The sequence below is a fragment of the Megalops cyprinoides genome, chromosome 16 (genome assembly GCF_013368585.1).
Source record: "Megalops cyprinoides isolate fMegCyp1 chromosome 16, fMegCyp1.pri, whole genome shotgun sequence".
NCBI lineage: Eukaryota > Metazoa > Chordata > Actinopteri > Elopiformes > Megalopidae > Megalops > Megalops cyprinoides.
Window position 1 is genome coordinate 12,224,191 of NC_050598.1, and position 27,528 is coordinate 12,251,718.

General features: G+C 45.0%; 1 protein-coding gene across 1 annotated transcript; it reads left to right on the top strand.

Moving 5' to 3' along the window:
• Window positions 1-26,846, top strand: tspan17 (tetraspanin 17). Its single transcript, XM_036548016.1, has 8 exons — window positions 1-564; window positions 16,306-16,356; window positions 18,385-18,531; window positions 19,668-19,838; window positions 22,343-22,468; window positions 22,592-22,639; window positions 25,097-25,213; window positions 26,631-26,846. The coding sequence occupies exons 1-8, from the start codon at window positions 478-480 to the stop codon at window positions 26,694-26,696; spliced, it is 813 nt and encodes a 270-aa protein (XP_036403909.1). The 5' UTR covers window positions 1-477; the 3' UTR covers window positions 26,697-26,846.
• Window positions 26,847-27,528: the final 682 nt, after the last annotated feature.

Here is a 27,528-nt window from a genome sequence, read left to right on the forward strand (position 1 = left end):
TCTAGCGTTTCTTCTCTTTGTAACAGCAGATCTGCAAACCAGTAATTGTTTCTTCAACATTTGCAAGATCGAAGTCCATCAAAACAAACAAATGCAACCCTGTACAAATCTCGGGGATCGACGTATTGATTTCGAGATCAAGTCAAACATCGCCTTCGTCTTGATCTCTATAACAAACGGGCTAGATAGCTAGCTAGCTAACTAACTAGCTAATTAGCTGTGAAAGATGAATCTTGTGATGACTATTCACGCAAAGAGCTGATGGGTTATTGTTAGCTAGCCAGGCAATTGTTTTCATGTTAGACTACCTTTCGTTGGTGTTTATTTTTTCATTTAGCTTAGCTAGTAGATAGCTAGCTGCTGTAGCTAGCCTGCTAGCAAGGTAGATACATATTTCTACTGTTTTTAATATAGATATACTGCTAGCCAGCCAAATACCCGCAGCTAGCTAGCTGGCTAGCTGCTTGCTAGAGAAGAATGAGTAGAAAACACCATCATTTTAAAGGAGCAGAAGTTAGCTGCTGCGTAAAATATTTTTTGTTTGGATTCAACATTATATTTTGGGTAAGTAAGCTACTTTTATGTCTGGGTTTTTAGTGACTTTTCATAGCTTCCATGAATACTTACTGCCTAGCTAGGTATTTAATTCAGAAGGACAAACTGTTTCACTGCAGTGCAGCCATAAGAAATTTTGTGAGTTGGCTATGCTTCTGTCTAGCTGGGTGGCTAGTTAAAAATCGATTCCATTTCAGGCAGAGAGCTGAAGTGGCTGTCCCTGTTGTGAGGACAATGACAGGAAATTACAGAGAGAACATTGTGTAAAGACGCAGTGAAATACAGGATTCTGAGATACCTGGCTAACTTGTGAAGTTAGACCTAGCTAGCTCTGTATCTGTGTTTTGTTAGCTCGTTACAGTTCTCCTAGTTAACTGATTGGCTTGCTAATTCTGCAGCGAACCAACTAGCATAACGGTGTACGCTATAACTAGCCAACTAGCTTAATTTTCAGTGCAGTTGAGTTTGGAGACATAAACTTGAATTCTTAACTTTAGTCAATATTTGACAAAGTGCAAACATTGAACTCTGGTGGTAAATTTAATAGTCTTCGTGTGAGCAACACACAGCATTGTTCAGTTCTTAATTTTGGCTAAGTACATAGACCCTGCTAAAAAGTATTCAGGTGTTTGCAGGTGCATTTATATAGCCTAGATGTGGAATGTCCTTGCTTTAATTCGTTCCAGTCAACATTATTCATTCAGAGTACCGCATGCACCTTGTATACTCTTGCCTAGCCTAAATTGTCGTGGTCAAACCATTTAACAACACGTTCACACACAGAAATGATCAAAAATCTTGATGCATATATTAGTGTTATGAAAAACACATAACTAGCAGTATGACATAACATTGGGAGCATGTAATTAATAGTGTTATTGCATAGTGTTTCAGTAAAATATAAGTGGACAGGGGAAGGCAATGTGTTGTTTATAACTGCAGTCAGTTTCAAAGGATTTACCATGAGGTGTATAAAATGTTTGAACATTTGGGTAAATACATCATGTACGTTGAAATTCTTGTAGGTTAAAAATCTTATGGAGTTCAATACAAATTACTGTATTACTCCAATTAAGATATAACTATATGTAATCCACCTCACCCCAAGGGGTGTGTATTACATATGGTTATATAGTTATTACATATTTCAAACTAAATCTATAGGTCAGATCTGAATTAATGCAGCTACAGATCCACCATTTGAAGACTCATCTTTTGCCCTTTTGACTGTTTGCTTTGAAGTGTAGTCCAGGTGAAAGTGTGTGGTGAAAGTGTCTGCTTTGAGGCTAGTGACTGAACAAGGTGTTTGGACAGTGATGACTGGGTAGCCCCATTTGAAGGTCCTCAGCAAAATTGCGTATTTACGTTTCATATGCCAGTTTCTTGTTAAAAGCCAGCAGAGCTCCTCTCAGTTTCACCTCCTGTTCCCACCCTCTGTTTCAGTATCCTCAAAATGCACTGTTTCCCCCCACATACAGCAAGCAGTAATTGCAGTTTAAGGAATAACTACACTAGTCTTATGGCTGCATGCCCACTGTACGTGAGTGGTCTCCAAAAACCACTCTTCATTTGTTCTTTGAAATTTTGATTGATGTTTCTGTAAATATTGATTCCCCAAGACAATGTGAAATGTCGCCTCAGCTCAACAGACTGAGACTGTAGGAGCTTTGGACTTTTGTTAGGAGCACTGGTTAAGTTTTTGTAATGCTGGTACTGCCTTCTGGTTCTTTGCTTGGTTTTTGTAGTGCCTCCCCTGGCTACGTTGCATTGAGATTAACCGGCACAAATCCTGCCTGGCTTCTTCTCTGTAGCACTGAAAGTCCCTTACTTGATGAAAGTGAAATGCTTAAATTGGTCAACAACTAAACTGCATCAATCCTCTTAGGCGCGACGAGACATCTCTTTGAAGCGTTGGGCCTGATGCTTTTCAATTTGCCGGTTGATTCGTGAGATCTTCATTTCCGTTCTGGTTTCAAGAGGTAGCGTACAGCACTTACTGTTGGGCTCAGCAAATGAAAGATGGTTTTGCACAATCAGTAAATACACCATTGTGCAGTAATGGTTTTGTAATCAGCTCAGTGGTGTTGCTGAATGTCACATTCAAGGTGGAGGCCCATCTAACAAGCACTGTTTCCTTACAGTGACCTATTGTCTTGGTTACAGTATTTCAAATCCAAGAAAGGGAGGCCTTTGTGTTTATGCACGAGATGGCTGCTTTGCATACTGTGAAAGAATGTAGAGTCAGAGGGGGTGAAGTGTGTGTGTGAGGGTGTTTACACTGCCTTGTTTTGTATTCCTTTGCGAATACTGATCACTCAGAAGTCCTTCAGCCTCTTCTGTTCATCTGTAATCTTTGTAATGAAATATTCTCGGTACAGAGGTGGCTCAGTTTAAATCGGTGGGAAAGGTCGTAGGGATTTTGCTACTCATGCTAGAAGCTGTGTTCAGTCATTTTGGAGCTCAGTTTTTTTTCCCCCTCCCGTTCAGTCCTTGGCTAGCTTCACAAGGCTAACTTCAGAGGAAAATCTATTGTAATTCATTACGGCTTGGATAGGAGAGATGAGGGAGGGTGGGGGTGGTTATTGATGGGAATCAGTGTTTGCCTCGTATCCTTTTTCATTATGTCTTTCTTATCAGGCCAGTTTTCATATCCTTGGTTCTGAACACAAAGACTTCATTCTGCAGAATGATGAGGGGACAAAGAACTGTGGAAGGTGTTCCCAGGAGCAAGGGGGGTGGCCGTTCCCCCCCCCCCCCCCCCCACCTCCCATTTTGAGATATTCTTTTGCAGTTGTTTTTTGTTGAACCTAAAGAAGAGCAAGGATTTGTTCTATTTTGTTTCATTCTGAACAGTTTTCCATACTCCCTGAAGCCCCAATATTCATAGACAGAGGGGAAGCCCCAAAACCCCTTTTGCACAGCTAAGAGAGCGCTCAATGCCAGGAGTTATTTTCCTCAACATGGTTCAATTCCAATTCTTTAATCTTCTTTAGTTCTTTCAAGCTCTTCTTTTATTTCAGTGTTAGCTTGATTGACGTGTAGAGGGAAAAAAAAAAAAATCTTATTGTCGCCGATGTATAAAAAGACTCCCGTCACAGTGTCTGTCAGTGATTTCTCCTGACATGAAGACATCTGTAAAGCCCTTTCCACAGCAGAGGTGGCGCATAGGGAAAACTGAGCGTTCCCACTGACGGTTTCTTGTTCCGGAAAGATAATTCCGTGCGGGTACCTTTCTTTCTTGTTTTTAAAACAGCCTCTCGCAGGGGCTTGCGCATGTGGCTCCCATTAAAACACACTTACATCCTCAAGTGCAGACACTCTGCAGCTCAAACCCCCCCCCCCCCCCCCCCCCCACCAAATCATCGATCCCAGTGAGCCCAGATAAAAAGAAGGAAGCGCAGCATTGGAAAAACCATATCTCTTCGGCTGAAATCGCAGTGGAATGTTTCCTTCCACCGAACTTCCTTATCACTCTGTAGCATCCTCTCTGTTTTTTCCACGCTGATCTCATCATGTGTGCTGCTGGCCTTGAACCCCTCCCCCTTTTCAGGGGAGCCGCAGTGCACGTGTGCGCACATCTGCCGCTGTGAAGGCCCCCCCCCCCCCCCCGTCTGCCAAGCCCCCCCATCTTTGTCTGCGGGGCCGACAGTGAGTTTTGGAGTAGATACAGGGAAAACAGGGAGAAAAGGTGACCTGTTGTCTGGAGGTCAGGTGATTCGACGCGTTGGCTGGTTCTTTGCCGTCACACAGGACGTCCCACTGAGCACGCTCTGTGGTTTTGACGTCAGAAGCAGAGGGGCTTGCAAACACATTATCTGGCGTAAATTTTCGACGTGTAAAAGTTCATTGAGTTCTTCTACTGAGCAAGTGCAGCTTTCCTGAAGTGTAATTTTTTTTTCTTTGTTGTCATTTTCTATCAAGCGTGAACTCACCCGTAATGACCTCTGGTCAGTGCGTCAGCGTTACGCGCATGGTGTCCTCTTCTCCGGCCCGGGCTAGCCCAGGGCTCTGCATAGCACGGGCGATTAGTGTGAATGGAGCCCTCGTCTGCGGTGTCAGGTCTCATTAGTCGGATGGCCCCGAGAGCCGGGCAGAGACAGAGGCGTTCTGGCCAGGCGTGGCCCGCCCGCACGCTCTGTCCCCCGTGAACGTTTTATCCGCCACGTCAAATCCTCCCGTCTGCCCTCGCGTCCGCTCGTGCCCCGCCCCACGCCCGCGTGTGCGGCGCATGGATGTACACATGTCCCCGTCGAAGAGCTGGGCCGAGGCCTAGTGTCCCAGCCTGTGTCACAGGCCTGCTGCACCACCAATCAAAACAGTCAAATCTTCAGATTCCAGAGAGAGAGAGAGAGGGAGAGAGAGTGAGTGTGTGTGTGTGTGTGTGTGTGTGTGTGTGTGTGTGTGAGTGAGTATATGTGTGCGCGCACAATAATTAAAGAGCTGGTTTTGAATCAGATGACTTCATTTCATTCCCATGACTGATAAGGTGTATTGTGGGGGACCAAGTTGTCCTCTGGCTGTAACTGAGCAGGCTGTAATTGGATAAGTATTTTGTTTCAGGTGACGAGCTACTGTGCCTGGAAAAATCTGTTAAAGAAAGCTCTTTCCCCCGCTTGGATTTCTGTTCAAGCTGGATATCCTCTGGTTTTCAATTATCTCCATTGTTGGTTTTGTTTTTCTTCAGTATACTGTACTGTATGTTAAAAAGTAGCTACTGCAGATTTAATGGTTCATACTGTAATTACTCTCCCTTTCTTTTCTTCAGCTTTGCAGACCTCTGGGAACATTGCAGAGCTTGTTCCAGTGGGGAGAAAAGTGTCTCTCACCTGAATTTAAAATGAATTTGATTAGGCCCCAGTAGTAGATCTGAAAAATTTCACTCACACACAATTTTCAACACCCACGACAATCCCTCCACCCCCCCCCCCCTCGCTCGTATTCAAATGATGAAACGGGGAGAGGTAACAGAGAGCGTGTGTTTGCGTCGAGGACCGTCTTCCCACGACATGTGTGAGAACGAGGAGTCGCGAGGCATGAATAAGGAGCCCCACACGACCCCCTCCCCCACCTCCTCTGGGGGGGCCTTTGAGCACGTCTTTGGCCATTGTGGCGGGAGCGGCCCTGGCGGTATTGTCCCCACACATTGCCGCGGAGCGAACAAAGCCCCCGCTGCTGCTGCTGCTGCTGCTGCACCCCTCCCAGGCAACCCGGAATGATCCGTCATCTGGGGGTGGGGTGGGGTGGAGGGGAGTGGAGGGGGGGTTTGTCCTCTGCTCTCTCTGCTTCCGTTCCAGCGTCACACAGTGTCCCTGTGTGCCCCCCCCCCCCCCCCCCCCTGCAGGATACACAGCGCCTTATGGCGTGTGGTTTTAACCCTCACACTCCGTAAGAGCAAATGGGCGCTTACAGAGTGTGTCCCCCAGTGGGCTTCTGCCTGTCACCTTTTTGTCATTAAGAAGGACCACAAAAAGAGGAAAATAATGTACATAACACACCTCTGGAGGCTGTAATCCTCAAGTTCTTAAGAACACCTCTCAAATACATTAGTGCATTTATACGTTGGGTGCTGATTTTTTTTTTTTTTCTGTCACATCCATCGTTTTTATATAAGGATAAGCTCATCTTAAATGGACTAATTGGTTGAAGCACTTCTTTCAGGCAGTGTTTTCACAGTTTGCTCTTGCGTCATTGCGTACAAGAAGGTCAGTTTCCCCATTGTGTGATACAGGGTTGGAGGAGATGCTCTCTCAGATGCGGGGGCCTCTGTGGTAACTGTGTTTCTTTACATTGCGATCCGCAATGGTTTAGTGCATTTTATCTACTGCAGCGGCAGGAAGCTCTTTGTGTGTTGTTGGTTCGATTTAATTAATTTCTCTCTAACTTGCTGTCTCAAATAGAAAATAAAAAAGATGTATTTCATTGCAAAGTCAGTGACAGCTTTGGTACAGTATATGCAGAAAATTAAGTAGTAATATATTTTTTTGATACTGTAATTCATTTTTTGTATGAAATCAGTGGTACAGTAATTGATTTTTGGTGCAAACTTACCTTTTTTGGGAAGATTTACTGGCTGATTTTCATAAGATTGACCGTTTGAAAATAATAATAAAAAAATCTGCAGGATTCATTTCTGTGTTTTGTGTAGATAGGGAGATGTGCTCTGTTGCAGTCTTTAGCAGTGTAGGTGGAGAGTCAAGAAAGCACAGACCCAAGAGCAGAGCCTTGACACATTTTACTCTAGGTAGGTCAGAAAGTGCTCAAAAAGTGCTTAAAATAAGATTTTGTCATACGTGCGTGATGTGCCAAAATTCATAAGTATACTTTTGTGCCCTGGCTGGGCTAAAAAGTATACTTATACAAATATTCATAGACATGAATTGATATGAGTTTAGACGAGGAAGGCAGTGGCTTCTCTTGCTGGCTTTGCACACGGGGTCTTTCCGTCAGCTCAGCCTGACAACTCTAATGAGCAAAACAGAAGCGATCCTGCAGGCTGTCTGATCCCTCGGTCCACGTGGAGACTGCCCTCCCAGCCCCCCAACCTGAACACACACGCCTCAACACACGGTGACTCACACGGATACTAACATACACAAACCAACACAGTAACACACACGGATACTAACATACACAAACCAACACAGTAACACACACGGATACTAACATACACAAACCAACACGGTAACACACACGGATACTAACATACACAAACCAACACAGTAACACACACGGATACTAACATACACAAACCAACACAGTAACACACACGGATACTAACATACACAAACCAACACAGTAACACACACGGATACTAACATACACAAACCAGCACACGGTAAACCACATGCGTACTACCATACATAAACCAGCACACGGTAAACCACATGCGTACTACCATACATAAACCAACGCAGGGTGACACACACGCATATTAACGCACACAAACCAACACACCGCAACGCTCATGCAAATTAACATACACAGTAATACATGAGTGGGCTAACATAAACAAGACACAGTGATGAATGCACATGCTAATATACACAAGCAAACAATCAACAGCACACTTGCATGCTAACATAAAGGCGCAAGGACACGTGCGCTGTCGCACCAATGCAGACGCTCTCTGACACACACGCACACTCAGACTCGCACGTGTGCGCGGCATGCTACGGCGCTCGGCGATCAGAGCGAACATCGCTTTCACTGCCTTGTCCGTCTAATCCTATTGGATTAGTCTGAGCTGAGGCAAAATGGGATTGCTGGCTTTCTGACCCCTCACTACCTGACCTCTGGTGATTATCTTGATGCACACAGACACTCCTCGTGTTGTTATTGCTCTCTGCCTGTTGTTTACGTGCGTCCCTTTGGGGCAAGGCGTACGCCTCGGGCTTGTGCCTGGAGTGTCACCCTGCAAAGGGCCGTTTGAAAGTAAAAATGACCTTCTGGATTTATTTCTGTCTTTGGTGTACATAGGGTGATGTGCTCCACTGCAGTCTATTGGAGGTGTAGGTGGAGAGTCAAGCAAACACATGCTCAGAAGTAGAGCCTTGACACATTGTACTCTAGGTAGGTCACAAGGTGCTTCTTGCATTTGCTGAAAATAAGATTTCGTTATATGTGCTTGATCTGCCATAATTCGTACCTGGCTGGGCTATGAAAGCATATTCATACAAATACTCATAGACATGAATTGGTATGAGTTTAGAAGAGGAAGGCAGTGGCTTCTCTTGAGGGCTTTGCACACGGGGTCTTTTCCCCATAACTAGAGCCTTCAGACCAGGGAGCAATAGGAGATACACACCGTCCTTGATGGAGGAGGCAGAATCCCTGCCAAGCTTGAACCCCTGACCTGTTGCTGAATAGGGCACCCACCATCCCAGAGGAATGGGGGGGGGGGGCGGGGGGGGGTCTCAGTTGACGTGACATTTACGACTAGCAGCAGGGTGACGGGGTGGCCAGGCACGTCCCCATGGTAACGAGCTGTAGGAAGCGGGATCTGTCCCTTCTGTGCCACTTTGCGAGGTGTTGGCAACAGCGGTAATGGGTGGGCGTCTTAAGTGGAACGGAAGGTTGTCTCCCTGGCAACCTCTCCCTTGCTCCCGACCATGTATTTGTTTATGTTGACCTTTAGTTTTTGTGAATAAGTGTAAAAGAAAAAACACTTCAACAGATGCATCTGTGTATCAATAAATGCATGTTAGTGACTGTACATGTAGGGCATTACTAAGTTAAATTAACATACTAGGATAGGGAAAGACCAAGCCTTGATCTAACAGTGTTAGAAATTTCTGCTGAACAATAATAGCTGAAGAGCCATGGAGAACTGTGAACTAATCAAACAGCTTGTTACTGCTTGTAAGGAAAAAGATTTGACGAGAATGAGCAGAAGTATGCTTTATAAGTAGATATAAAATGCTAATTATATAACAAAAGCAGAATTGTAGCCGTTCTCTGATTGTCATTAGTTTAAAGACTCGACTGCTGTGACCGCCTGGTCTTAGAACAACGTCCTTTGTTTACACTCAGTGCTATCACATTGAAAACAATTAGGAGTCCGTACGCAAACACAAGGCCGGAGAAAGTACTGATAGCTTAATTAGCCAAATGCCTAACCTTGCATTTCTAGGCATAGTTTCGGTTAACCTAAGAGGATCTGCACCCCTAAATATAATGCGCAGTCTACATCTTTGTATACTGTGTTTCTGTGGTGTGTTTGTGCTTAAATTGTCCCTTCCGAAATAGAGGGTTCAGGTTTAGGCTTAGTCTGTCATCATGGGGCAAGATGCGTGGGAATGGGGGTGTGGGACAGGACAATGCAAGCAACTACTCACGGTGTTAAAGCACGTGGTTAAGTCACATTTGGTGTTGGCTGTAGCCCCGTTGGAGAAGTCTAATGAGCGTGTTAGCAGAGATGAGCGTACCACCTGCTTACAGCTGTGAAGCAGAGAGGATTTTTTTTTTGTAGATAAGTTCACAGTAATTGCTCATTAAATATCAACAGCTATTGGTTTTGACATTTAATGGAATTCATGTAGGGCAGTTGAAAGAAAATAATAGCTGTTTATATGGTGTATTTTGAGAGATGGAGCTTTTTTTAAACAGGGAAACAAGCAGCTGATTGGCAAAAATACAACAGCCAAAATCCTGTGTTGGAATTTTGAAAGGGGGGGGGGGCACTGTGCCTCTGTTACCCGGTTTAGAAAAGCCTTCTGCTGCAACTCCTTAAATAGGCCAAACAAAAATAAGCATTTATATCCATAAATGAGTTATGTTATTCCTTCACTTCATGGCTCTGGAGGGGATTTGAGCCGATGAGTTCTGCGCGTTAAGCCGTCGTTAGAGCTGCCTCCAACCGGGGGGGAGGGGGGGGTTCTCTGTGAAATCATGTCGTCTGTGGTTTGAAGCGCTTCCCAGGGAACGGCCTTTAATTTACCGAAAATTATGTAGAAGGCCTGCTGGCAGCGTGTAAGGCTGCCTCTAAGTTTGGCTGCAGAACTGAAACAAAGCTAAAGCGATAGACGCTTAAGCCGTTCTGTTTCCCTCTCCTGTCCGTCCGTGCCTCGCTGCTTGTTTCGCCGGGCCGCTCTTTGAATCCCGGCGCGTGGCGAAATTTAGGACGTCCCCGGCCACGTCTCGCCGCCCGCGTCTTTCTCCTGTGGGCGGTGATGCGTTGCAGCGCTGATATACTGTACGCTTCCATCAGCGAGATCCCCAGAGGGCCGCTGTGTAATGTACAGCAGGGGCACAGCGGGGAGCCGCTCCATTATTCACACGCCGAGCAGGGCTTCATCGCTCCATTACAGGCTGGAGCGATTTAACTGCCGTGGAAGTACATCAGGTGTATCAGAAACGACACTCCATCTCCACTTCGCTCATTTCCTCACTTCCACGCGGACGTGGGGCACCATTTTCCAAGTAATGGCCTCTTGTTCTGTATCATGTCGACTGTGACATAGGCACTTGCATTACATTCTAGTATTGGCTGTTTATTTTATGTGCGGTATCGTGATGTGCTTTGGATTCTGTGATCTAGTGACTGATATGTGGTGGTATATTTGGCTTGCACAAGGTTGCACAAGTTAATTTGTGGTAGGGCTTGAATAGTGTTATGCTCACACATACTGGGAGTGTTGTTAGCCTGGTCTGACACTGTTTCTCATTTAACTTTAATGGATAAACTTTTGTTCTATTACTGGGAGTCACTGGGATAAAAGCTAAATGAATGTAATGTAATTAGTACATAGACACACATACTGGCACACACACACACACACACACACACACACAGAGCAGGTTTCCCTCTTGGTTTTGTGTCAGACAACCTGATGAGGGGAGTAGCTCTGTTTATTTGGACACCTACTCAGCCACAGTTATAGCCAGTAAACTGCCAAATAAACATTCCATTTGGCACTGTAAAAGACAAGACATGCAGCTATTTAATTTCTCTAATTGGCCTAAAGACACATTAATGCAACTAATAAAATGTTAGCGGATTTGGCCTGCTGGATCACAACACTGAATTTTAGCGCTTTTGTAACAACAGCACTTAAAAAGGCATCAGAGAAGACTGACTTTGAGCTGCTGTGTCGTTTTGTTTTGAGTATGCATTACATTTGCGGGGTAGCTAATATGCTAAAATGTCACAACGTGATTTCGCTGAGGTAATGTGTGTTTTTCAGGTGACTGAACTATGTGGTATGATAACATACTTTAGTAACAGGAAGTTTTAACTAGCCGCATTGTCAACTTTCCAGCAATGTAGTCCCACATGAAGAGGAAAAAACAAGATTCCATTTAGTTAACCATGTATTTAGCCAGTTACGTTAACATGTAATTACAAGGGTGCCTGAGACTGCCGTGGCAGTAACAAGGTTTGTCTGGTGTAACTGTAAATGTAGATAATGGAGATGGCTTCAATGAACACAGCAGTGAAATGGAATAGTACTTTTTGTTTATTAACTTATTTACACTGCATATGCTCTCTGTCAGTGCTGTTAGCTAGTGAGAGAAATGTGTTATTTACCGTGCAGACAGCTTTTAGCACAGTATGCGGTCCATGTCCTGTCCCATTGGAAACCAGCCTTAAGCCAACAATATATTTGGGGAAAAAAAGATGAAACACTGTTGTTGGACTCACTCCCTGTTTTAGGAATGTTTGACATGCCAGGAAAATATTGGTTTAACAGAACTAATGAGAACTAATTCCCTCCTGTCACTCTGGCAGCCAATGATGTCCCACACGAAAAACTAATTAGAACGGGCATCATCCAGTAAATGAACTCCTTTGAATTTACAACAACAATCGGCAGGCAGGTGTGTTATGCACCAATACAGGGCTGACGCCGTTCCAAAGTGCTGCGATTGCAGTTATGTTTTGTACATTTTGTTCTAGGCGGAAAAATAATAGCAATTTTTCAGGGCTGGCAGCGCCGCCTTGAAAAAAAAAAAGAAAGATTCAGCTGTCTGCCTAGGTATTTTCATGAGCCGTGTACTATTGTGTGATCTCAAGACAGTGAGCCTGATTGTGACTTTAACCTGGTACAGCTCGTGCCGGCGTGCGCATTGTCTTTCTCCATTCTTGCCTTGATGAGAGCGAAGTGAAGGCTGTTAGAGCTCTACAGCGTGAGCAACATCGCTTTAAATGACTAAGGTGCAGCACACCTGCGGTGTAGTGAAAGAGGGGAATTTAGCCTGCATATGACTAGAGCTAAAAAGGCTGTTTCCTTTAGCACAGAGCCCAACGTCTAACACACAGTGATCAACAACACAGCGCAGCAACTGGTTTGGGGAAAAAGGACGTTTCTCCTTTTTCTTTTCCACTTTCCTTTGCTACGTTAAAGATTATGTCTGATCTGCTTTCGTGTATCCAGCCCTCTATGCAGTCGAAAGGATGCTTCATCCTCCAGGGGAAGATGATTTGGTGTGAGTGGAAAACACGTAATTTCGTCTGGCATCTAGCAGGTCCCAGCATCCCCGGCTGAAAACACCTCATCGGCCTGCAGGGTAATATCGAGCTGTTCAGCTCCTACTCTGAAGCTCTGCTACGTTGGATTGTGGAAATCCAAGCAGGTCCGCACTGTCATGAGTCTCGTGTACGTTTTTGAACTGGTTTTAAACTGAGCCATTGGGTCACTGCCACTATAGTAAACTGACTCACTGGATCGCCGCAGATAGAGTAACTTACACAATTGATCACTGTAGATCCAGTAAACTTACCCGGCCGATCACTGCTGCTGCAGTAACCTGATCCAGTGTGTCACTGCTGATGGAATGACCCCACCCAGGGGGCCAGTACAGATACAGTAATTGATCCAGAAGGTCATTACAGATGTGGCGTTACATTACGTTATTGGCATTTTGGCAGACGCTAATCCAGCGACTTCCATTGGTTACAGTCTTTACATATTATCCATTTATACAGCTGGATGTGTACTAAAGCAGTTCTAGGGTGACTTTCCCAGGGGAATAGCAGCAGTGCTCCTATGGGGAATCGAACTGGCAACCTTTCAGTTACGAGTCCTTCTCCTTACTGCTGTGCTAATGTGGCGCACTGATGCAGCAGAACTCTGCGCAGCCTGCAGACACATGGACAATCTCTCAAGATGCGGACCAGGATCCAGAGGAGGGGGGGGGGGGCGGGGGTTCAGTGCACCCTGATTGTAAACCCCACTAACATTGTAATTGTCATATAAGAACATAAAAATATAAGAACATATGATGACGAGAACAGGCCATTCGGCCCAACTAAGCTCGCCATTTCTTAATTAAAGAGTATCCAAAACTGCAGCAAGGGTCTCTGCCTCAACTACATGACCTGGCAACCTATTCCATGTTCCATGTATTGATATTAATGTGCACGGACTGTCCTGTCACACACTGATGCACTGATGAAGACATGGACCCCCTCTCATTTTGCCTGTGACTAGAAGCATGAGCATTTAACACTAAAACAGTTGAGGAGCATGTGAAAGACACACACACACACACAAATGTAAGAGTGCTCCCAGCCCTGGGATTTTTGATTAAATGCAATCCATCTCTCGCTGCTCACTGCAATCAGGCAGAACACATCTGAACAGAGGAAGGACGTGTTTGCCTGGACAGTCATAAGCAGAAATGACAAGTAGGTGAGATGTGCTGTCATCATAACGAGAGCAGCTATTAAATGAATTAAAAGAGTGAGTGGGTGAAGCAACACAGAAATAACAGTCCACTTGTAGCATGGCTTCAGAGTGCTTGGATGTTGAGACTCTTGATCCAAGGTGTTTACTTGGAGTTCGGTGGCTCCAGAGCACCCCACAGTGTAGCAGACTGCTTATGGGTGCTTGATCACAAGCACTTGTTCCAAGGCAATCATTAAATGATCATTAAAAAAATGAAGCCCATTACTGAAGCTGTGGTTGGTAATTAGGTTGTAGACTCAGGTTATGTGGGTGCAGATCGGATACCCACCTCGTTTTTCTCCCCTGCTGTACGTCTGGGTAACACCTCAATCACATTGTCCTTTATACTACTGCAGGTTTTATTTCACTTGCTACCTGTTTAAATCTTTTATTTGAACACCTACCCTGTATACAGCATGTGACACTATGTCACTATGGTTGAGTATGCACTCTGACTGCCATATCAGTGAGCCTGGCTCTTTGGCGTTGTGGTCAAGTTGCAGGATTGGTGCCCTGTAGACCCGGGTTCAAGGCCGGGTGGGGTGACTGCTCTTGCCCTTCACTACGTAGCGGAACTAGTTGTTATAGCAGTGAGTAAGATTAACGCATTCGTCTGTAGTGATGTCCCTCATGTGCCGTATTATATGTGCTTTTGTACCCCTGGTTTGTGAGTGGTTCCTGTACCATAAAGTTTGTACTGGCCGCCTGGACTATGGACAGAATGTAAAGCCAGGTGCACTGGTTATGCAGTTGATGCAGGTGATACCAAGTTGACCATAATAGTAAAGAAAGCACCGAAAGTATGGTTTTTCTAATGAAAATGAAAGTAGATCTGCAAAAGCAGATATTCTGTTGGAACTGGTTGGAACTGGTTCCGTGAAAATTTGTCCAACAAGCTTGTCAGCATTTTACTTCCCATTCTATGCACCGTTGTATGTACCATTTTGTCTTTTAATATGACGTGGATGCCTCATCTGTAAACTTCATTATGTCACGAGAAACTATTGGATAAACTACTTCCATTATCTCTAGGTTTCTTAAGCATCGGTCTGTTAGTTTGATAACTTTTAGGCTAAAAAAAGAGGAGGAAAACTTGTTGACGGAAATCAAGTGTTTGTTTTCCTTGGAATTGTCTTTGACAGGTAGCTGCAGGCAGACGTGCTCTTATGCAACGCCTGGTGAGAAAGGCCTCTGTTGTAGCTCCGCCATTATGGGAAACCTCAGAGGGTGGATTTGGGCGTCAAGGAGACGGGAACCAGTTACCCACAATGAAAGCAAATAAAGAGCCAGTGTCATTATTTCCAAGCTGCGGGTGTGTGAGGTCTACGCCCATCTCGGAGAGGAAGCTGTCTCCTGAGTGCTCGTATTATGCAGTCATAATGGTAAATATGAGGATGTAATCAAAGACCCACTGCAGTGATGGCCAGTGAAAGACCTGCTCCAGAGCATTGATTTAACCCCAGGTCCTGGGTTTACAGTTACGTCAGTAACACATCCTTTTATTTCTGGTCTGTGAGAGGTCTGTGAAATTACCGCCATGCGGTAAAAAATTACCGCATTTTTTGGATCTGGTGTAATCAGAGGCTGTAGGCCTCTCTCATGGGCTGCCCTGCTGGAGATCTCCCCTGTGAATATCCTGCGTGTGAGGTATCCCGTCAGGGGATCTCTCTTGGCTCATCATCTGTCTTAGATCAGCGCTGTGATTTTATTTCCTGTTGCCAAAGCATCGTCATTCTTCCTTTCCCGAGTCTGCAGTCATTTTCTGTGCATCCTTCCTGTGAAATCCACTGTCTGAGGTGTGGCGGCGTTGCTTTTGTTTAGAGCAGCATATCAAATGAAGTGTGATTGAAGGTTTGATGTAAAGATTATAGGCTAAAGCATCATTGGCCTACCCACATGGGAGGATCCATCCCTTTCTTTGTTCTCTAAATGCCTCCCGCTCTAAATTAAACCTATTGCTGATACCGCACAGCTTAGAATGACTTTCACTGGCCCGTCATTTAGCTTGCACAGAATTTCAGTGGGTGGCAGTGTGGATAAGTGCCCGTGGAACTTGTTACCAGAAGGTTGCAGACTGCAAGCTGCTGCTGCTGTAGCCCTGAGCTCTTAACCTGAATGCATGCAGTAAATACCCAGCTTTATAAATGGAGGTTATGTAAAGTATGTATTACGTAAGCGGCTCTGATTGAGAAAGTGTGCCTGGGAAAATAGCGGAATTGGAGCGTCTTTGACGCTGTGCCAGAGTCGCTGGTGTGGGGTCAGAAACTGACCCTCAGAAGAGGCTCACACCTGGACACCTGTTGCTTAACAAAACATGCACATATGTGAGCCCTGCGTGGGTTTTGACTGTGTTCAGGTTGGAGAACAGCTGTGGCTGTTCACAGCAGAAGGCACCCCTACGGCTTTATGTTTTAAGCAGACAGCACATAGCATCAGGGCATCCCAAGACTGAAAGGTGCTAGGGTACTTTCTGAACACCTGTGTGAGTGTAACAGAGGTGCCCAGCTCATTTAATGCACTTCATATTCCAGAAGCTTCTCTCTCTGGCCTGTTTTGCTGATCTGCTGTGTCTTTGTTTTTTCAGTTGCTCGGGGCAGCGTTCCTTGGCATTGGACTCTGGGCATGGGCAGAAAAGGCAAGTATGCGGCGGAGGGAAACTAGACGGAAATAAAAACAACAACAAACAACACTGCCCGAATGTCTCGCATTCCTTAGCTTGTTACGTATGTTTGCAACCATGGCAACAAGGAAGCAATACAGGAGGTAAGACGGACGGGAGATCTTGGAGAGAGCTGCCACCAACAGCACTCTCTGGTACAAGGAACTTGCTGTCATGTGGACTCATTGGTAAACACTGCGTAATCCTCGGAGACTAAGAGTCACTAGAGTAGTTCAGTGAAGGCAGTGGATTCCCTTTTAAAGATGGCACTAACACATGGCCCATTGTTAAACATGTCTTATCTAATGACAGTTCCCTGTGGATGTGCAGAGCATGTCCATCAACTAGACAAAGTCAGCTAGGACTGGATATGTCTTGTAGCTCTCATGGCATTTTAAGTGCCGTCTGTTCTAATATATGAGCAGACGTGTACCAAGTGCATCACAGAGTATACAGGACACGTTCAGAATATCACAATACATTCCAAAACATTTTTGAGTCATGTAAGGTGAATAATGTACTTTTTGAAAAAGACATTATATACCAGATTTATGCTGACTGCAGTTCAGTTTAGTATCAGTAACAGTTTCTGCATCCTCTTTTATGTTTTTTCACTTTGGAAAGCCCAGCTGCAGTTTCACACTTAAGCTTGTTATGGTATTACTTTGTACACAGAAGGTCAACTGTGTCATGGTAATACTCTGAAACAGAAGCTCAGAGGAACCGTTTCCACTTTTTTATGAACAGTCATTCATTTACAAAATTAGCAGAAAAGCAAGCAGGTTGAGTTCATGGCAGATTTCAAAATTGTAGACCAATGGACTGCTATGTCCTTTGGCAGTTTGCTAAAATATTCCCGTGTGAAATATTCCACTGTGGCAGCTGTGATTCATGTTTGTTGCAGTGTCAGATGAGTCCACGGCACACAGTTAATGTTCTTAACAGTTCCTTGCAACCATATCTCTGACACCTCCTCAATAGAGAACAACTGTTGTTTTTGGCCAACAAGGCTTTAACTTGATACTTGCTTTTGTTTGCATGTATCCTGTAAATGTAGCTTCTACAGTATCACTTCTTAGCAAAAAGGTAATTTAATTAATCAGTCAGTTTATTTGATTGTGACGACCTAATCACAGCTGTGCCTTTACTTTCGTGACACACAGTTTGCATGTACTATGTTTTTAGAAAATCATGCATATTGAATATTGATATTTTTTTTCCTTTACTCAATCAAGAAAATGAATAAGCTGTCATTTCACTGCCAATGAATCATAGATGACAGAATATTGCTGTTTGCAAGGATAGATCTTACTGCATTCATTCAACCAGTCGATACAAGATACAACTTGTCAACAGGTAGCAATCTAACCAAGTCACTTTATATTTGGTAGGCATATTTCAGAAATAAAAGCTGCCTAAATATGCCTAAATATGTGGTTCTGCTCATACTGATGTCACAAAATCTGAGAACTAATTTGCTAATTTTACATTACTGTGCAGCAGCACAAAGGAAAACTCACCAGTTCACTTGCAGGTTATGCTCCACCTGCATGTTTTGGTATGAAGCACATCTGACAAACCTGTCCTTCCATCAAAACAATTTCATTTATAAAACTTGGATCTGAAAAAAACGAAAAGTAGTGTAATTCTACATTCGCGTTCTCAGAGATCTGCAATTTTTATTTGAATGAGCTAATGAAAATCTCCAAGTGGATCCTCTTGACTCCAATTCCAATTCAGTGATTAAATTCAAGGCGGTCTTAGTTTCTGGAAACAATGAGCAACATTGAGCTTGACCTCCGACCATACCTGAGTAAATTTGTTAGAAAAGTCTCACACACATTTGTCTGACTCACACACATTTACAGGCTCACTCTCCTGTCCTTCATATTCTCACTGTTACAGTACAGTCTGAGGGATGGGGCTTCTTTGACCGGCACCATTGTACATGGCATTTCCAGACCCGTCCCTGAGCATTTTTTTTTTCCTGTCTGCCGTTTGCAGGGAGTGCTGTCGAACATCTCGTCGATCACAGACCTGGGCGGGTTCGACCCCGTCTGGCTGTTCATCGTGGTGGGCGGGGTCATGTTCATCCTGGGGTTCGCCGGCTGCATCGGCGCTCTCCGGGAAAACACCGTTCTGCTCAAATTCGTAAGCTCAGACGTCTTTAACCCTTTCTTTCTGGAATCTAGAATTGAACCTGCTAGTTATGGTCTCAGATTTTTTTTATTTTGAAAATGCGACATATTTTTTGTTTTCATGCTTTTGTTTTCATTATATTTCATGCAAAAACTGAATCAGAAATGCATTTCAGTGGGATTTCCCACATTTTAAAATAATAGGAAAGACATGTGAAACTGTGAAATAACAAAAATGGAAGTATGCAGTGACCAAAAAAGTGTTATAAGGAAATCAAAACTATCTTATATTTTAGAGTCTTCAAAGTAGCCAAAAAATATTTTTTAAAATTACATGTTTTTGGACAGAAATTCATACACAGGCATAAACTTCACTATTTACATATGTCCAACAAACAAATTTCAAGCATTTATCAAGTCTTTAGATCAAAATGTTTTTAAATGCATGTTTTCCATTATCTTAATCAGGTGTGTTCAAGCTTACAATCTAGTATAGTTGTTGTAAATGGAAATAATTGTCTAAATTTGACCAAAAGTATTAATGGTTGGTGCAAGCTCTTAATGGCAGCTTGATTGACAGAGTCGAACTGAAGCCATTTGTAGCCCCAAGGACAGGCAATCATGTTCAGCCTTACGTTGAATCTTTAGTTTTCCAGTCAGCAAATAGACATTGGGAACCGCAAATGTTTCATAGCCAGTCTGAACTCAGCTTCTGCCTGGGGCTTTTTGAGTTATTAAATGATTGATGACTAGTGCATTAGACATTCCCCTCACTGTATGACGCATTTACAGTAGATTGCATTACAGCTCACACACATGGGAAGCACTTCACCACTACCTGAGCCTGATCGGGGGCTTTGCTGCTTGCAGCCAGTGAACCTGTGCTTAGAGTTTTCTTATATCGTACAAGTGCAGCTCAGTGGAATTGCACACAGTACTCCAACCAGAGAAACACATTGATGTTTAATGAGGAGTGAACATTACCTGACTCATTTTTCAGGCATTACAGCTTTTCTACACATATACTGAATATTGCATGGTAATTGCATGGAATTGCATGTGAAACGCATGATTGTGTGACTCCGGCTTTTGCGTGCCGATGACTTCATGCTGTTGTCCATGTGTAACACGAACTTGGTCTGTTTCCAGTTTTCTGTATTTTTAGGTCTGATTTTTTTCCTGGAGCTGACAGCCGGAATCCTGGCATTTGCCTTCAAAGACTGGATCAAGGACCAGCTCAACTTCTTCATTAATAACAACGTCAAGGCATATCGAGACGACATCGACCTGCAGAACCTCATAGACTTTGCCCAAGAATACGTGAGTGGCCGCTTTGATTTTCGTGACTTCAGGTGTCTCACAGAAAGATGCCAAATGGTGTTCAGAATTTGGTCGACTATGTTGAAGAAATTTGTTTTCATTGTTAAGTTCTGTTTCAGCTCTTAGTAGTTTACAGCCTCGGATGGATGCGCTCCTAGTGTTAACATCTCTAGACACACACTTTGGGGGCAAAGAAACCCAGTGTGCCCAGTGGAGAGTTCAGCGGTGCATTGATGCCTGTGTAGAGGGGCTGTGTAATTGAGGCAGCTCGTCTGTAGGTGGTTCCGTGTGGAACCCGAGGGATGGGTCCAGATGGAGCGCCGAGCTTGGCTGCTAGCAGAGGAAAAGATCGCTGTGTTCTTTCCATCACACTGGAAAATTCCCGTAAAAAGTCCCTGAATGATCGCGTTGCAGTCTGATTCTTCCCCCCCAATGCCCTGCTGCTTATCCACTCAAACTCAACATTTTTACTCCCGCCACCCCCATCCTTATTTGATCTCGGTTTTGACTGTCTGTTATTTTGACTACTTCTGCCCTGAGGGAGAGAGGAGAGAGTGCTCGTCATCCTGACTGCGAAGCGTTTCCACCTAGGTAAACCGCAGCTCATTTCTGGTCACGCTGCTCCGCAACTGTTGACACATGGAAGTTGAAGTTTCTCCCACTTCCTGTAAAGCGTGATATCATTTGTGTGAAAATTAAAGTTCTAAACTGAGATATTTTCAGCTTGCCCAGGACCGGCATGGTGGATAATCACACAATGGCCAGTGCCGGATGTTATTTTCCTGTTACTTCCACGGGGGATGTGCAGAAAGTGCTCCTGGCTGCTTTGTTTATTGATCGGTGGCCGTTCCTTCAGAAAATGTTGTTTTATCGGACGTGCTTGTGTGCAGCTCTCTGCGCCCTGCCGCATCACTGTGCTCCACACACATCCAATTTACAGTTCTCTGCACAGACACAAATGTTGATGCTTGCCGGTAAAAACCGGTCCAGCGATTTCCTGGAGCACCCGACTAAAAGATTCTCTCACCGACTTCATTTCCTCTAAAGTCGTGGTTGCAGGCAGGAAATGACAGTCGTGGTTTATTATCTCCATTTCCTCTGTCCTCTTTGATTGTGAGGTCAGTGAGCACCAGCCGGCCAGGTAGCAGTGTGATTCATTTCCTGCATCCTGTAGCTCTGTTGAGTAGTGTTTTTCTGACTCTTCCACTGGGAGAAGCTCCTCCATGTGTTGAACTTCACAAGTGCCCTCCAAATGTGGCTGGCCAGGAAGGAAGGAATCAATTAATTTTTACCCTTACACGGTTACTCCCCTCTCAGGATTCATAGTTTACAGAAAGAGCGGATTAGCTCTTAAACTTTATCTTTAGCGGCCGTTAGCAGATTGAGGGGATATTTTCCCACTTTTACCATCAATAAAGTATGAGTTTTTGTGTGTTGTAATCTTCCCTATGATCTCCTTCTATATGTAATTGTACAGCATTCCATAGGTGACTTCCTCTTTGTTAGCATGCTTCATGACATATTAAATATCATATACTGTATGTTTGCTCTGTGACAGTGTCTTGTGCTTTTTTCACAATTCAGCGATTTGAAAAGGTCTGGTTTTGTTGATGCTCATGATACGGCTTCTAAAGATAACTCCAGGGAGTTGTAATCATGTAATCTGTAAGCAAATAAATCGGTGAACACTAAACAGAGAAAGTGTAGATAAGAATGTTAAAAAAAAACAACATGGATGTTTCCAAAAGCCCATTTGTAGGTGACTTGCTCACTTCCACTCTTGCTATATCACAAGAAAAATATGCCACATTTAAATCCTGGTGCTTAAAATAAAAATTAACAAAAGAGTTAATTATAGCTGGTTAGTTAGTGTCAGCTTCAGCTGTCAAAATGTAGCTAACTAGCAAGCTGTCACTTGGATGCTTTGATGATTCTAAGGAACTAGTTCTTGTCGCCATGTGTAAATGTGAGAATATTTATAATCTGATCTAGTCGGAGTTGAATGAAAACTAGACACAGAAACTGTGATTAGTTACTACTAGCAAAAATGGTAACGGGTTTCACAGCTAGTTTAGCTTGTGAGCTAGTCAGGAACTGCAACCCTGTCAATACTATGTATTGTTGAACTTAACTAAATTACTTTCTTGTTATTGCAACTTCTTAGTCTGGCACTGCTGCCAAGTCCTCTGAAGTATAATTCTTCTTTTGTCAGGAAAGGGCTTAAATGTACTGTTATTACATGTAATATATGTCAGATTTGTCAGAATAGCCTTAATTGGGGGGGGGGGGGGGGTGAAACACATGATTCCTTTTGTTCAAACCTGTCTCAAACCTACCACAGGATGACTGGTGGTGACCACTTTGAAATGTTCAGGCGTGATAAATGAGTTGAGGTTTCCCATTGGACCTGCGTTCTGGGAGTTTACTGGTTTCGACCAATTACACCGCTCCGTTTACACTAGTACCAGCTATGCACGGCTCACTTGTCCTGTCTTTTTGTCCAGTGGTTATGTTGCGGTGCACACGGGCCAAATGATTGGAATCTGAACATCTACTTCAACTGCACCGAGCTCAACCCCAGCAGGGAGCGCTGTGGAGTCCCTTTCTCATGCTGTGTCAAAGACCCGGCGGTAAGCAACACGTCACGTCTGAGACACAAGGGTCATTGCCCAGTTAAATTCCTATCGTATAGCTCATCTGTCCAAAGTTATGTGAGTTGTGGTCAAATTGTTGCGAATGTTGATGTTTTGCAGGAAGATGTGCTCAACACACAGTGTGGCTACGACGTACGCCTGCAAGGGGTGAGTGCGTCTTAACGACATCTGTCTCTCGTCATGTTTCTGCGTGTATGGAGGTTTGCGGGACGTTGTGAAAATGCTCATGAAATAACCAATTTACCATTTTTTATTATTTGATTACCAGCTGATGACGTTACGTTACATTATTGGCATTTAGCAGGCACTTATCCAGAGCAACTTACATAGGCAGCTTTCTTTACATGTTACCCATGCTGTTACAGCTGGATATTTACTGAGGCAATTCTGGGTTAGGTACAACAGCGGTGCCCCAGCAGGGAATCAAACCAGCAACCTTTCCCTTATGAGCCCTGCTCCTTAACACTATGCTACACCGCCATCCCAGAGTTGAGGGATTGAGGGAACGGGCTTGAGCACATCCGTTGAGAAGAGGCTGAAACAGATGCATAGACTCCTAAAAGATCAGCTGCTGTCCTGTGCTGTCTTTTGGTGTTCCTCAGCTCCAGCACAGTACCAGCCTCCTGAGAATCCCCTCAGGGTTGAGAGAAATGTGAGCGGTGCATTTTGTCTCCTCCAGTTCCTTTTGTGACGCAACAGGACACACTCGCTCCTCCTAGCAGTAAAGATCAGACTTCTATTTTACGCATGTGTTCCACAAAACAGTACACATGCAACTTGTCTCACTTGCACTTGGAGCCAATCAGAGCACCGATATGTCTCATTCACTGCACCAGCCTGTTTTTTTTTTTCCCATCCCGTTCCTGCAACATTTCCTCCCATGCCCGACTGTACCCACCTCATCTCCTTCCACTCCCAGAAGCACTTGTCCACAGCAATAGATTCCCATCCCGTACAGATCAATGTCAAAGGCTCATTTGCTCTTTGTATGCACATCAAAGTGATACAGTGCTGATAGCTGAGCATAGTAAAGCAAAGCACCTAGCAGGAATCATAACCCCCTATAATAATTGGTCGCCCTCTTAGACCGGCTGTATCTTCCCGTTACATCGCTTTCATAGGTTTCAGACATAAAAGGCTTATCTTTATGTGTGTGAAGAGTTATGTGTGCTTTAGGAGATGGGCAGTTATTTTTGACATGTTTATTGGGCTACCCTCTTGAAAAGGGAGAAGGTGTAGAGGGAAAAAATGGAGGACGACCGAGCATGAGGCAATATGAGCTGGAGCGAGAGAGAGTCACCATTAAACACCGGTGTCACTGTTCTGCCCTTGCGTCCCAGCGGCCTCTGGAAACACGATCCTGCCCCCACCCCCCATTCCCTGAGCCCACCCCCGCCCCCACCCCGCCTCCACCACCCCCCCACCCCCCCGGCTGCCAAGTGGCTGGGGTTTCAGTCTGCAGGTCCGTTTTTGTTGTTGCTTATCCAAGGAAACAAAAGACTCCTTCAGTCTGTGTCTGCGCAAACAAAGAGGGTCCCACGGGGGGAGGGGCGTGTGCGTGCCTGTGTGTGTGCGGCCCGAGAGCTCCTGCGTGCGCGCGCGCGTACATGCGCGTGACTGCGTCTCCCTGTCTGCCTGTGTGTGTGCGGCCCGAGAGCTCCTGCGTGCGCGCGCGCGTACATGCGCGTGACTGCGTCTCCCTGTCTGCCTGTGTGTGTGCGGCCCGAGAGCTCCTGCGTGCGCGCGCGCGTACATGCGCGTGACTGCGTCTCCCTGTCTGCCTGTGTGTGTGCGGCCCGAGAGCTCCTGCGTGCGCGCGCGCGTACATGCGCGTGAGTGCGTCTCCCTGTCTGCCTGTGTGTGTGCGGCCCGAGAGCTCCTGCGTGCGCGCGCGCGTACATGCGCGTGACTGCGTCTCCCTGTCTGCCTGTGTGTGTGCGGCCCGAGAGCTCCTGCGTGCGCGCGCGCGTACATGCGCGTGACTGCGTCTCCCTGTCTGTCTGTGTGTGTGCGGCCCCAGAGCTCCTGCGTGCGCGCGCGCGTACATGCGCGTGAGTGCGTCTCCCTGTCTGCCTGTGTGTGTGCGGCCCGAGAGCTCCTGCGTGCGCGCGCGCGTACATGCGCGTGACTGCGTCTCCCTGTCTGTCTGTGTGTGTGCGGCCCGAGAGCTCCTGCGTGCGCGCGCGCGTACATGCGCGTGACTGCGTCTCCCTGTCTGTCTGTGCGTGTGCGGCCCGAGAGCTCCTGCGTCTGTACGTGTGTACTTGTGTCTGTATGCCTGAGTGTGTGTACGCACTGGTGCATTCATGTGTCTTTAAAGAGTGTGTGTGAGTGCGTGTTCCTGTCCCTGTGCTCAGGCCCTGTGTTCAGCCAGTCCTTCAGTGTTCAGCTGCTGTTGTGTTCACGGTTCAGAACTGACTGCTGTAATGACAGGCCCAGTGAAGCTTAGCGCCAGGGTTCCCAAATGTGGGGATGTGGGTATCTGTTCCTCTGCCTCGGGTGAAGGTGCTCTCTCGTTTCACAGAGGGAAGCAATGTGTGCAAAGCACATGATAATGTGATTTAATGGCTTTAATATCTGTTCATTGAATGTGCCTCCCTATAGGAACTGGACCAGCAGAAGTACATTTACACCAAGGGCTGTGTGGGACAGTTTGAGAAGTGGCTTCAGGACAATTTAATCGTGGTCGCTGGGATATTTGTGGGCATTGCACTATTACAGGTACAGAGAGTCTATCTTGTGTGCTTCCCACTGATGCAGTCTGTTATGTCATTGAGGCGGTGTACATTATGCGGCGGGCACATGCTTTCAGAGTGATCCTGGAAGGCCGCCCTCTTGCCTATAGATGGAATTCCTCAAATAGGTCTGCCATCTGCTGGTGAGAAAGGGCACTGTCCATCCTAGACTTTATTTTTATAATCGGTGAATCAGTGCATCAGTTTTATTTGCTGTTATCTTTAGCTGCCAAAATAAGCCAGCAGAGCCTACAAACATTGCAACATATCCCTGTTCTTGATTCCATGAAAAAGATCAATGATTGAACTTCGGCCTTGAGTCTCTTGTCGAATGACAGTAGTAATGATAAATGACTTACTCTACGTGTCATGGTAATAGGCATGAGATGAAATATCGTAATTTTGAATTTTTGTGAAATCAGAAAGTGATGAAATGATTCATGGCTCTGTGAACATAGAGTAAAATAAAATTACCAAATGACTTAGATTGAAACAGGTTAAAATGTAATTTTATTTTTTGCCCCTAAAATATCGTGTCAGTGGAATTTTTACGTGCTTTACTCATTCTGTACATTAGACCTCAGCTGTTCTATGAAGAAGTCCTTTATTAAAGGATTAGTTCCAATCCTTTATTCTTATTGGTCAGTCTGCATTCCAGTTGTGACAGTATTCACTGATATAGTATGAGTAAATGGAATGTTCCTGCATCGTTTTAATACAGTTGCTCATTGACAGACATAAATATTGTAACTGTTCACTAAGAGCCAAATTACCAAAGATGGAAACATTCTTTCGAGAAGTAAGTAATCCTTCTAGTAAGCCAGTAACTAGACTCTACTGTCTACAGTTAAGTCTGCTATAGTGTATGAAAGAAACAAAGATGGCTGAAAAAACTTATTGGCTTGCTCATTCACTGGCTAGTTAGCAAATCCAGCAGCTCCATTTAGATAATGTTAGGAAAGCTACTGTAAGTATTGTAACAAGCTAGGTACTGCTTTCATTGGTGGTTTCATATAGTCAATACAAACATGTTCATTTCAGACTTTATTCTTCCTTTATTTAGACTGTTGCTAAGTAGAGATCAGCCAATTATGGTTATTCTATAAAAGCGATGTAACACTAAACCAGTGGAACAACTGTCATGTTGGCATGGCTAGGGGTTTGATATTTTAAAAAAAGAAAAGAAAAAGAGAAGAGAACTTGTCCAATCATTATATATTTTCTTTCTCTGAATTATTTCTTGGGAGAATATTGTTTCAAAATAATTTTGTCTAGTGAACTCCACTTCTTGAAATGTATCATGCAGTGAGCTGAATGTATTGTCTCATGCCTAGTTGTTAATACGGTGCATATTTTAGGGACTGTCCTCTCTCCGCATTGATAAGTGCCATCTCCCTCTGCAGATATTTGGGATCTGTCTGGCTCAGAACCTGGTCAGTGACATCAAAGCGGTGAAAGCCAACTGGTGACGTCCAGCTGCCGAGGGCCACCCAAAGTCCGGCTCCACACCCCACCCCCCACCCGCCCCCTCCGTCTCCTCAGTGACTGAACGCCGGACTGATGCATGGAGCGCCGTGTTTTTGACGCTGGATTTAAGGAGGGGGGGGTGCTTACATGTGGACTCCTGTGGATTGCTCTGTTAGCTGCCTCTAGAAGTTTCTATAGATGTCTCTCTTCCTCTGTCCCTGCAGTATGGGGGAGGTCCTGTTAGTCCATCACCACAGCGCTCTGTCAGGGGAAGGTGAAGAGATTCACAGCTGAGAGTATGTGCCTGTGTGTGTGCGTGTGTGTCTGTGTGTGTCTGTGTGTGTTTGTGGGGGGGGGGGGGTCACTGTGGTTCCTGGGGGGTCATGTGAAATGTCCCCTCTGTTGTTGTCTTGTAAAGAGATCTTGATTACAGTCACGCAGCGGCAGGAATCACTGCAGGCCTGCAGGCCCCACTGACTCCGTGAAACCAATGAAATCCCTCCTCTCTCACAGGATTGGCCGGTGCGGGACTGTGTTTTTTTTTTTTTTTTTTTTTGAAGCCTTGCTTGTGTTCATCATTAAAATACAGTCAACCCTAGGCCGGGCTGCCTAGATCTTCAGCTGTATCTAAACATATTGTACCCCTCCCCTGCAACCCCCTGTGAGGCATGCCCCCATGGGCAGGGGTGTGAACCGCTCCCTCCTCCCAAAAGGACCCCCTCAGTCGCACAGGGACTGTGAGCCAGAGACCTTAGACTTGTTTACGGACAGAGGTTTTTAATGCGTTTTTAATTTTTTTTTTTTTTTTTAACACTAACGTTTGGTAACACAAAA

What these genes read in the sequence shown, in the direction of transcription:
- tspan17 (XM_036548016.1), top strand. Translation starts at nt 478, where the DNA reads ATGAGTAGAAAACACCATCATTTTAAAGGAGCAGAAGTTAGCTGCTGC. An exon ending in TAGACTTTGCCCAAGAATAC is followed by an intron (nt 19,839 to 22,342) that starts GTGAGTGGCCGC and finishes CTTTTTGTCCAG; the next exon opens with TGGTTATGTTGCGGTGCACA. An exon ending in GCTGTGTCAAAGACCCGGCG is followed by an intron (nt 22,469 to 22,591) that starts GTAAGCAACACG and finishes GATGTTTTGCAG; the next exon opens with GAAGATGTGCTCAACACACA.